General features: G+C 33.3%; 1 protein-coding gene across 2 annotated transcripts; it reads right to left on the bottom strand.

The window, feature by feature from the left end:
- On the bottom strand, window positions 3,911–11,532 carry LOC109726873 (protein CMSS1). Of its 2 annotated transcripts, XR_002220648.1 has the most exons (7): window positions 11,106–11,532; window positions 10,182–10,377; window positions 9,852–9,924; window positions 6,131–6,180; window positions 4,495–4,608; window positions 4,203–4,387; window positions 3,911–4,079 (listed from the first exon to the last, which is right to left on the bottom strand). XR_002220648.1 is itself a non-coding variant. In XM_020256704.1 (6 exons), the coding sequence occupies exons 1-6, from the start codon at window positions 11,479–11,481 to the stop codon at window positions 4,261–4,263; spliced, it is 936 nt and encodes a 311-aa protein (XP_020112293.1). In that variant the 5' UTR covers window positions 11,482–11,532; the 3' UTR covers window positions 3,915–4,260. The 2 variants fall into 2 exon arrangements, 1 of the variants encoding a protein (XP_020112293.1); XM_020256704.1 differs by having other exon boundaries at window positions 3,915–4,387.

The following is a 12,045-nucleotide window of genomic DNA, read 5'->3' as shown; positions in this document are numbered from 1 at the left end:
GAATAAGCAGCTTTCAACTGTGATTAATCAAACATAAGTTTCTATCACTTTTAACTTCGTACAACCATATGGAGTCCATGCAAATCTATTTATTATATAGTACTTAATAAGGACATCAAGCCAAACAACCCTTTATTAGATTTTAAGAACTGGATTAGAAAAAAAAAATAAACTAGTGAAAAGTGTGCAACAAGGGTTGTCCTTTTATTTCGACCAAACGGTTCACTCAAAATTGCAAATCTTCATGTTTTATATCCATAGAAGCAAATTTTTTTTTTTTTTTTTTCATATCCATTGCTGAACCCGGAGAGGCGGTGTTCCACGAGGCAGACGTCGCGGCGGGGCGGCGGCGAGAGGGCGAGGGGTGGACTCGACTTGGCGTAGGTGTTGATGAGGGCCGCGGGGCGGCGGCGAGGAGGGCGAGGGGGAGGGACCCGGACTTGGTGTAGGTGTTGATGAGGGCGTTGGAGAGGAGGGTAAAGCTGATATAAGTTTGAAACAGTTGTTCCACCGTTTTTTTCTAGAAACAAGCTTATTTTTAAATAGGAACAAACTTAATTAAAGTCTAAGTTTAATGTTAATTATGATATTAAATGATTAATTAATTTAATTAATGCAATTAGATTATTATCTATTGCTTAAATAATAAAGTAGTTAATTAATTTATTATTCATAATTAATTAGCTACTTAAAAATTAATACTTTAATGTGTTTATTCATAGACTAATATTTATATTGATCAACCATTAATATTTTGGCTAGTCTAATTAATTTCTTTACTAAAATCTGACTAAAATAATTTACTAACTAATTAGAAAGTTAAATTATTTTTTATAATTAATTAATTAATATATTTTTATTATCTTATATGTGTAGCTAATAAATTTATTAGTTTATTAAATTATTTTTAATTAATATTTTGATGTTAAATAATTAGATAAAATATTTTTATTTTAAAATTATAATTTTTACTCCTTCTGTTTCAATCTAACAATCCAAATACTATTTATCTTATTTTCAGAAATAATTCAATTTTTATTCAAACACAAAATTAGTCTAATTCTGGCTTATATCTGAATTTGTATCTATCTTTAAAATAAATAGTTATTATTTATATTTGAACCAAACGAACCAAGTGGAGGCTTTATCCTAAACACCGTTTTGATTGAGGAAGAGAGAATTGTAGGGTTTTTTTTATTTTTTTATTTTAAGAATAAAAAAGTATAATTCCGAAACATTTGCTTCATGCAGGTATAACTCAGGAACAGCAGCTCCTCCGTCCTCTTGGAACAAGCTTGTTTCCAAGTAAGAACATGCCTAATTAAACTCTAAACTCCAAATCTAATTTTAATTATTTTATTAATTCATAATCTAATTAGCATATGTACAATATTATTGGTACATCTTAAAGTGGAATGTATATCTCACATCTACTTTATCTAAGTGTTATTGATTCTCTACTTGTCAACATATTCTTTATTTTTTATTTTTTATTTTTTATTTTTTTTCACTCTTTTAGAAGCCTTGCTGTCTCACCCATGTAGCTTAATTCACCGTTCCAATGAATGAAGCGGGTAGTGTGCTATCTTTTTCTCAAAAAAAAATAAAAAATTCTTGCAAAACTAATAAAATATCAGATTTTCCCCTAAAAAGTCATAATTATTTGTTTAAAGTTTTATCATCTGCAAATATATACAGCTTCTCGACCAATAAATATTTTGAATCAATATTGTAAAAATCGAATCGAACATAGACATGAAAATGTTACTGGCTCAGGAGTTACTAATTCAGCCAGCGGGGACTAATGATCAAGTGACATCAGCATGACGCAATAAATTTTATTTTATATATATATATACACACTATATACAAAAATACGTATTTCAAATTTCAAGTTGCTGACAAACTCATATTTTGGTGGAAAAAATAATTTGGTTCCTATTTTCTTACACAAAATAAATAATGTAATGAAACAAACTTTTAATTTCTCTTTAAGTATTTTTTTATGAAATATTTTTATCATTCAACATTCTACTAATATTNTAAATAAATCAATGTCTCTATAACCATTTATATTCAAATATGGACTCAAAATTAACTTCAAATTTTGAGTTTTGTTCATAAATTTAAATATGAATTCATTAATTATTTTAAATAAATCAATGTCTCTATAACCATTTATATTCAAATATGGACTCAAAATTAACTTCAAATTTTGAATTTTTTTCATAAATTTAAATTTATTAATTTAAAATTTTGAATTAATTAAAATTTTAAATCAGGTTCAAATTCAAGGAAAATTTGTATATTACAAAATACATATAAAAAATATTTACAGTATAACTAAATTTAAAATGGCTAAATTACAGAAAACCCCTCTATCAAAATCTGATTTTTTACTCTCCTCCTATCATTTAAAACCTACACTTTTCCCCTTAAAAAATAAAAAATGTTTACTTCATCCTTTATCGTTAATGATCTGTTAGAGTTCCGTTATAAAATATTTTTTATGCCAAAAATACCCTCCGCCCTCTCTACTGTGCTTCGCCCTCCTCCGCCTCGCTCTCCTTCACTGCCTCGCCCTCGCCCACATCTCCATCCGTACTGTCGCCGAAATAGAGGGGCGACAAGGGTGCAGGAGGAGAAGGTGATCAGGTGGAGAAGAAAATGAAGAGGAATCGCGGCTGATCGAGGTGCGAACCGCGGCCGATCGAGGCGGCGGGATGAGCAAGATGAGGGAGGAGGCAAAAATAGTGAGGCAAAATGGTCATTTTGTTATCACATTTCACACCGTACTCCCCTGTGAACAATTTTTATTTTATAAGCGGGTAAAGTGTAGATTTTTAAATAACAGGAGGAAAAGTGAAAAATCGAATTTTGACATGAAAATTTTATGTAATTTAGCCATTGAAAATATATAAAATTTATTTGGAGATAAATTAAAGTTAAAAACAAAATCAAATAATAAATAGACACATATCACCAATAATAATTTAAATTTAAAATATAAATATAAATTTAATTTAATTAAATATGACGTGCAACGCACATTCGCACGTGCATTACATATATGTATATATTATTCTCGCATCATACTTAATTATAAAATACTAATTTCTAAACCAATTTAAGACATGTAGATATTCAAGCTTCACTTTTATAATGCGAATTTGTGTTAATAGAAATTAAAATAAGTTAAGCAATTTAATTTTAATATAATTTGATTAAAAAATATCCTGCTGATTGGATTAAAACCTGAACGGTTCGCTGGTTTAATGGTTAAACCGTCAATTCGAACGGTTCATAATAATTTTTTAACTTATCTAGTTCAAATGATTAAATGAAACCTCTTCATAGACTGGATCGCGGTCGGACCAGTTGAACCGTCCGATTCGACCCACTTTTTAAATCATTGCTTTTAATACCCCTATTTTCATTTCTAATAATCTTTATTCTAACTTGTACTCTAACATCTATACCATTTTATGCAACCTCTAAAGTTTAAACCTCTAAAAAATAATAATAATTATATAAAGACCTTTAAACAACTCGTTTTACAAGGGACCTAAAGTTTAAACCTTCAACCAAAAAAAAAAAATAAAAAAATAAAAAAAAAATAAAAAACCATCCTGTGAAATGATAGCCAAATTGCATGAATTGGAACTTGAGATATGTATTTTCAATTTTGCAGTGATAAATTGGTAATGTTTAGAACTCTGTAGTGATACTGTGATACACCCCTTTCTTACATCAACACATCAACTTCTATTTATTTTGATTTGAATTATTTCAGTCAATTCAACTAAAATAATTGTTAAATTGATTAATCATTCCATCAAATTTCATAGCTCTAACTATTCAATCTTATGCAAGTGCAATAATACTAGACAACAAACAGCTAGTAGAGCTCTTAATTTTAACAAAACATTCAATTGACTAAAATTTTACCTGAAATAAAAATAAATAAAAATTAGTGTCCCATAAGAGAGAAATTGTTAGGGAGCTATTTCAAAATTGCCTATAGTTGGGGGGGTCTTCTATGATTGAGACTTGAGTTCAGCAACATTCAGGTTACAAGCCTAAGAAAGTTACCACAACAACCGATGCTTAATTTCGTTTTCTTCTTCTCTTCACTTAAGAACAATTAAATTAAATAAAACAAAACATGCTCAAGAAAAGATTTTACAGTGTTTGTCGATTACCGATATGGATTTGATGCGCCGCTCTCGATACTGTGATCATGATTGTACTCGTCGATAACTACTCAGCTGATGCGAGTGCTTTGTTTACGTCCTTCTTCCGTACCGCGCCATAGAAACAGATCCTCGTGTCACCGCAAAGAACCTTAGGCTCCAGATGACTCCGATACAAGTCCCAGAATTCGGTGCTGCGGAGAACAAATAAAAGTTCAAACAGATGTATAAAAATGAAAAAAGAAGAGATGAGGTCGAGAACATAAAACGAGTTAAATTCGGGTGATTTGTAGATATCAACCTGACTTGCGGGAGTGTGAATAAGGAGAAAGACTTGGCATCTCTTTGCATGTCGAGCACAACGACTTGTAGGCGCGATAATGACATGGCTTCCAAGTCTATTAGCTTCTTGATCCTGAGAAAATATAAGAAGGAACATAATGAGGTATTATTAAAAGTAAAACCTTTTGAGACAACATACTAAGATGAAACAGCACAAGCAGGCGCAGGAGATGCGCAGGGTGGGAGTGTTTATATCGCTGAAAAAAAAATGACGGGAAAAAAAAATGGTGATAATAACTGATGAACTACCATGTTCATAATCACATTGAGAACACCGTTGATTAGAATATTTTCGTATAGTAGTACATGGTTCACTGGATTTCTGTTGTTTGTTAATTTAGAAGCACTTGAAGAGGGTTTTAGCAAAACCTTCCCCTTTTCCCCATAAACCATATCCTGTTAAATATATATATGGCCATACTTGGCATAAATTAAATCCCGTGAACTTCTCTTTTGAGCATGGCATCACTCAAGGTACGATACTCTGCTACGCTAGCCCTTTCTATATTGGTCACGTTAGATACTATGAATGGCTAGATCCGTCCACATCACTTACATATAATCCTCGCGCACAGTAGGGGCACGCATAGTTGTTAATCCTCATCACACCCCAATAGTCTTACTAGATTATTGCAGGGCCTATACTTTTGTGTATAAGAACTAGTACAGTAGGATTGGTAACTTGAAACTCAGCATTTTGGACTGGTTTTTTAGGCCTAATAAGTTGCTAATATTAGTGATTGAGTTAAATTTGTTACACTTATTACTGGCATAAAATTTTGATACAATGCAGATACTAGGTAATATCGTAAAAATTGCTTCTTTCTAATGGACAAATTACAATTATCACTTAATTATGTAGGAAAAGTTCTTCAAATAACAGATTGCTAGGAAGGTTGCTCATAACTGTAGGGGGAAAAGAATCATCTTTAAAAAAAAATCCACTAAGAAGTCATCCTGATTTTGGTTCTAGCCCATTGAAAGGAACATAATTGCAGTTTCAAGGATAACAGCAAAGAAGAGAGCTCAGAATCTTAAAGCCAATGCAAGGAGGGAAAATGTAAACAAGCGATCCCTACCAACCACCAACCAGATTTGACTAGGTAATCACAGGTTATCATTGTGCGATGATAACACTCTTCCGTGAATTCTAATCCTCACCCCGGGTAATAGCTAAATATTATTCATTTAACTACACCCTTCAGGCATATTAAATATATAAAATGTAAATTACTCATCTTCAATGTTCAAGAAATTTTAATGTCGCATAGGTATATGATTTCTTTTAACTTTTTCACTTGATTTGCGGTTTCTTGAGAATATGCATAATAAGTTGACTGTTTTGTTTATTTCTCATCTTCCCCCGAAAGCATTCCTAAACAGGGCAAAAGTCTAAGGGAAGATCAGTTAAGAAATAATCAGCTCACAGTTCTTTCATGATTTCACATGCAACGCCCAACAAAATTGTTTGAATATTCAAAAAAAATATACTGTAACCAAAAGGCTACAATCTTGCCATAAAGAAGCTAAAATAAAGGATGTTAAGGAACAACCTTAAAAACCATGCTAAATAAGATGGGGAATTTCAAAATTACCTGCTTGGAGTACCACTAGCAATATTTACTCGACCCTTCAGCGACGTGACCTGGCAGGTAAAAAAAGAATGAGCAAAGTATGGCAAACTGCGCCGGGAAATTATAGACACACAATTGAGGTTCAAGAAGAACAAAAGATTATTCAGAAATGATATTCATAAATAGAAAATCTTGTACCCCTAACTACTTTGAAGATTACAATAACAAACTGAGTCAAGTTAGTTGTTTGCCTTGGTTGGTCATCATAAAACTAGTGGTTCGTGCACTTCAGAGTTCAAAGAGATAGGGAGAAATCTGACATAAGCAAATCAGTGATTGCACTTTGGTGTATATATACATATATATATACCAGTGCAATCATTGATTGTTATATATATATATATATATATATATATATCATTGATTGTTTTATTTATATAGAGTACGTCTTCTGCGCTTTCGAAAGTATGGAGGCTTCCATGCTTGTAAGCTATTTTCGATGATGGAAGATCCGATTCAAAATGACTCCGTTATGCATAATCTACGCTATTAGTACTACTTGTAAACTAAATTTCATAATTTTTTGATATTATTTACCCAGTGATCAAAGGGTCTAAAAAATGACTATTTTAATGGCCGATGTGGCACGTTTGCAAGTTCGACGGTGTAGAACAATCGAAATTACATGAAACTTTAATAGAAAATTCTACTTAACATCAAAAACAAAATCAATATTTTCGATTTAAAATTTAAGTCTTTCATAATTATTTTTTATGAAATTTTTAATTTCAACAGTTCATTTTAAGGCTACTCGTTCATGAGGCAAAAAAAGTCAAAAACTTATAAAATTTGGTTTCTAGAGAGTTCCAATACTGTATATCATCTCTAACGAAACCGATCGCCGAATCGGATGTCCTATTATCGAAAAATAACTCACAGAGGCCTTTGTACTTTCGAAAGCGCAGGAGCCTAGCACTACACACACACACACACACACACACACACACATATATATATATACACATATATACACACATATACATATATACACATATATACACACATATACATATATACACATATACATATACACACATATATACACAGGGTAAATTGCATTGTTACCTCTTGAACTTTTGGCAAAGTTTCACTTTACCCCTCGAGCTTCTAAAATGGACATCTAACCCCCTAAACTCTAATATTTCATTCATGTTACCCCTTTCGTCAGTTTTCCGTCAAGCTCCGTTAACCGGAAACTGACGGAAAGGGCAAAACGAATAAAATATTAGAGTTTAGGATGTTAGATGTCTATTTTAGGAGTTTGGGGGGTTAAGTGAAACTCGCCAAAAGTTCAGGAGGTAGCAATACAATTTATCCTAATTTGTTACTTATGCATTGACTACTAACCCTCAAGTTAGTGATCATGCTTGATTTTGAATTTATATATATTTTTTATCCTAAATAAATCATACCATAATTTACCTACATTATGGTAAATTATGCAATGTAATTTTATTGTTCTAGAAAATGCACTTACTTCCTATGAAACTATGCAATGTAATTTTATTGTAGTCTAAAATAAAATTTTTGTACTTCATTTCAGCCAACTAGAAATTTTTAATATAAAAATATAAAATAATATTTTATAATAATACTTTAGATCAATGCTTCTAGAGATAAAAGGGACAAACGAGTAATACAAAAAATTAACTGAGAATTAAAATCTCTATATCCGAGTGAGAACACCTATTGTAAATCAACCATGTTAGCGAATACATCAGGATAGTAGAGTGTTCGAGCATCGTAGGTTGTTAGTATCGCTCTTTTCTTATCTTTAAGCCACTCTAATTCATTTCTTTCGCTTTTATTTTATTACAATAAAATGTAGGATAAATTATGATATGATTTATTTTAAGATAAAAATATATATAAATTCAAAATCAAGCATGATCACTAACTTGAGGATTAGTAGTCAATCCATAAGTAACATATTATCATAAAATAATTTATAGTTAAGAGTCCTACAGGGTAAATTGCACTGCTACCTCCTGAACTTTTGGCGAGTGTCACTTAACCCCCCAAACTCCTAAAATATACATATAACACCCTAAACTCTAATATTTCATTCGTTTTACCCCTTCCGTCAGTTTTCGGTTAACGGAGCTTGATGGAAAATTGACGGAAGGGATAACATGAAATATTAGAGTTTAGGGGGTTAGATGTCCATTTTAGGAGTTCGAGGGGTAAAGTGAAACTTCGCCAAAAGTTCAGGGGGTAACAATGCAATTTACCCTATATACACATATACATATACACACATATGTACACATATACATATATACACATGTACACATATACATATACACATATACATATACATACATGCATACATACATATATAGAGTAGGACTGCTATGCTCTCAGGAGCACGGAGGCCTCCGTGCTCCTGAGCCGTTTTCGATGATGGAATTTTCGAATCGACGATCAGCTCCATTAGACTTGATCTAGCGTATTTGAAGTTTCTAGAAAATATTGCGATTTTTTGATATCATTTACCTAGTGATCGAATGGGTTCAAAATCAATAATTTTTAATGGTTGATATATGCCGTTTTCAAGTTTAACGGTGTAAAAGTATTCAAATCAGATGAAATTTTAATACAAAATTCTTTATACTATCTACAACAAGATCAATATTTTTGATCGAAAATTTTAGTGTTATATCACCATGTTTTATAGGATTTTTATTTTCAGCCGTTAAAAATTATTGATTTTGAACCCTTTCGATCACTATGTAAATGATATCGAAAAATTGCAAATATTATTTTCTAAAAACTTCAAATACGCTAGATCAAGTCTAACGGAGCCGATCGTCGATTCGGAAATTCCATCATCGAAAACGGCTCAGAAGCACGGAGGCCTCCGTGCTCCTGAGAGCACAACAGTCCTGCTCTATATATATATATATATATATGTATGTATGTATATGTCTATATGTATATATATGTATATGTCTATATGTATATATGTATATATATGTCTATATGTATATATGTCTGTATGTATGTATGTGTATATATGTCTGTATGTATATATATATATATATATATATATATATATATGTAGGGAAAAAAATTCTATGAGGAGTAAGGACTATATAGCAAACTATAGGCCAGTGTTGCCAAAAACACTACTTACGCACTCTGGCAGTCCACTTGGGAACTTTTCGTAGTTAAACCACCTAAAGTTGGCCTGCCTAATCGGCTATTATAGCACCCCTATATATTAATGTTACATACAACTAAAAGTGGTTGTAATAAAGCGAAAGGGTGTAATATCAACGATAACACATTATTGTCCTCTTTAATTTGATTCTTTCCTCAGTAAATTTAAGATTGACAATATTTTTAGGTTTAGGACTGCAGGGTGCAACTAGCACTCCTACAATCTTGCTAAATTAGAATAACTCTCCCATGTTTAATATTACCCTAAACAAAAGGATTTTGATGTTTCTACTTTACTAGATAACCATTCACATTTAACAATTTTTCCAATTAAAATAAAAAAAGAAATAGTCCATTAATTATGAATTACCAGTCAAATGCTATGAAAGGTTAACATGATGAAGTGATGAACTAGCTTTAGTGCTAAATCATGATAAAAAAAAATTTAAAAAAATGGGAAAGACAATAAAATTGCTACCTTAAATGAAAAGAGAATTATATGCATCGAGAAAAAACAAACCTGCTCTTCCACTTTCATGTGCTTTGCAAAAAGCTTCACTGCACGGCAATCTCTTGTAAATGGTTTCAAGCCCCTAGAGAACCAATGACTTGTCATTTTCTAGGTTTAATATAAACTGATTAAAGTCACATCAGAGTTATGATTAGTACTTTAGTTAAAATTTATGATTGGCACTCAAAAATATATACACATTTATCGTCTAAATTTGCACAGTAACTTGCAAGATACAAAAACCATTGCTTTACCACAATTCACATGTATATACATCTTAAATACGTCCTACAGTATAAGATAAGATAAGGAGGGTTGACACTTAAGGTTGTGAATCACCTGAGAAGCTCCAGCGATCTCAAAGCAGATGTGCTTATTACAAGTAATGCTGGACTCCCTGCATCAACTGAGCCCTCTGAGAGCTTCCCCTCACAGAGAGCTTCTTTCCATGGCGTGCCAAAAGCTCCCTTAACATGCTCACTAAAATTATCGACATTCTGGTCCACACCCTCGGCCAGCTCAACCATGCAATTATCTGCACATAATTCCCTAATCACTTCTAAATTCCACAAAAGATAGTTTGCATCGGTCTCAAAATCTACTCATTGTACTTCTCAGACTAAAGATGCTCAGCAAATTGGACGCATCATTCTCAATCGAGATTTAGAGTCCAGCTAATCTATATAATTTATTTGCAATCAACTTCGATGAACAGAACCGATGATATATGTGATGAGGGGTTTACAAGGTAATTAAAGAAAATTCACCAATACTAAAGACTAGATTAATCACATAACATGATTTGAGAAAACTATTCCTTTTAACAAACTAACTAATTACCAAACTAATGGCCTTATTACTACGTAGAACACTAGAACTATGGGATCACATTAAAAAGGTGAAATTGACAACAAGCTTAACAGAGATCAACCATTGATGTCCCGTTTTTCCCTACTGTAAAGTCGAGTGGTGTTTGAGCACTAAGTTAAAATTACTCAACTGCTAGTCTCTGCAGCAGAATCAGAAGCAGCAAATAAGAGCTTCTGCTTCTTGAGGCTTCAAAGCTGCAGCACAAGCTTTATCTTTTACTCTTTGCTCAACACTCTAAAAAGGTTGCTTCTGCTAATAGCAGAAGCAGAAGCAGGGCCGAGTAAAGCCTAGAAAGATCCAAGATCCCAGAGAACACAAAACCCTCATCCAAAAGCAACATCACTCGGAACATATGCACAACTAAGAAAAGAAAAGATCAAACTTCAGGGTTACCATTGTAGGCCTCAATCTCGAGCGGCGAGAGCTTCATCTTAGCCCCGGACTGGAACCAGTGGAGGAAGAACCGGAGCTGCTGCTCCGCGGGCGCGGCGGAGATGAGGGAGAAGTCGCCGCCGCCGCTCTCCTCCTTCTTCTTCTTCGTCTCCGTCCCCTCCGCAGGCTCCTCGACTAGGGTTTCGTTCTCGCGGAGGGGGAGGAGATTAGGGTTTGCGATCCTTCCCTTCTTCCTCTTATTCGTCTTCGTCTTCGTCTTCGTCTTCGCGATGAGGGGATCGAGAGAGGAGAGGGGTTTGGATTTGGAGCGCTCTCTAGGGTTCTTCGTCTTCTTCGTCATCTTCCTCGTGCGCGTTTTGGGTCGCTCTCTCGCCATTGTTGACGCTTCGTTCCCTCTCTTAGCCTCAAGTAAGGGGTGGAAACGAGCCGAGCTCGAGCGAGCTGATGTGATGTCAGCTCAAATTCGGCTTGAAATTAATTTCGAGCTCAAATCTAGGCTCAAGCTCGGCTTGAAATTAATTCGAGCCGAGCTCAAGCGAGCCTAATTTCAAGTCGAGCCGAGCTCGAGCTCTAAACAAGCCGATTGAAATTTTCGACATTATATAATAAATAGTTTAATTTTTATATAACATTATTTATAATTTGATGCAACATGTCTAATAGTTCAAACTACAAAATAATTACAAGAAATGTGAGCTAGGGTGACTGCCTGACTGGGCGAGGGTCTGAGGGAGAAAGAGAGAGAGAGAGAGAGAGAGAGAGAGAGAAATTAGGGATTTGAAAATTTGAATGTTATCATGTTTTAGGGTTATGTGCAATAGTGAAAGTCTGAAAGAGATTGTGTTATGTAAATTTAGAGTTGGGCTTAATTGCACGGTTGTACTTGTTGGGTTTATTTTATAGGCCAACAATAATGGCCCAAATTAAATTAAAGCCTATA

The sequence above is a fragment of the Ananas comosus genome, linkage group 21, assembly GCF_001540865.1.
Source record: "Ananas comosus cultivar F153 linkage group 21, ASM154086v1, whole genome shotgun sequence".
Classification (NCBI taxonomy): Eukaryota; Viridiplantae; Streptophyta; class Magnoliopsida; order Poales; family Bromeliaceae; genus Ananas; species Ananas comosus.
Note: the sequence above shows the minus strand (reverse complement) of the source record. Positions and strands in the feature narration are given on the sequence as shown.

Excerpts from the sequence above, each read along its gene's own strand:
- LOC109726873 (XM_020256704.1), bottom strand. The coding sequence starts at position 11,481 with ATGGCGAGAGAGCGACCCAAAACGCGCACGAGGAAGATGACGAAGAAG. Across the intron at positions 4,609-6,130 it reads GCTAGTGGTACTCCAAGCAG|GATCAAGAAGCTAATAGACT; the intron begins GTAATTTTGAAA and ends ATATTTTCTCAG. Across the intron at positions 4,388-4,494 it reads TTCACACTCCCGCAAGTCAG|CACCGAATTCTGGGACTTGT; the intron begins GTTGATATCTAC and ends TGTTCTCCGCAG.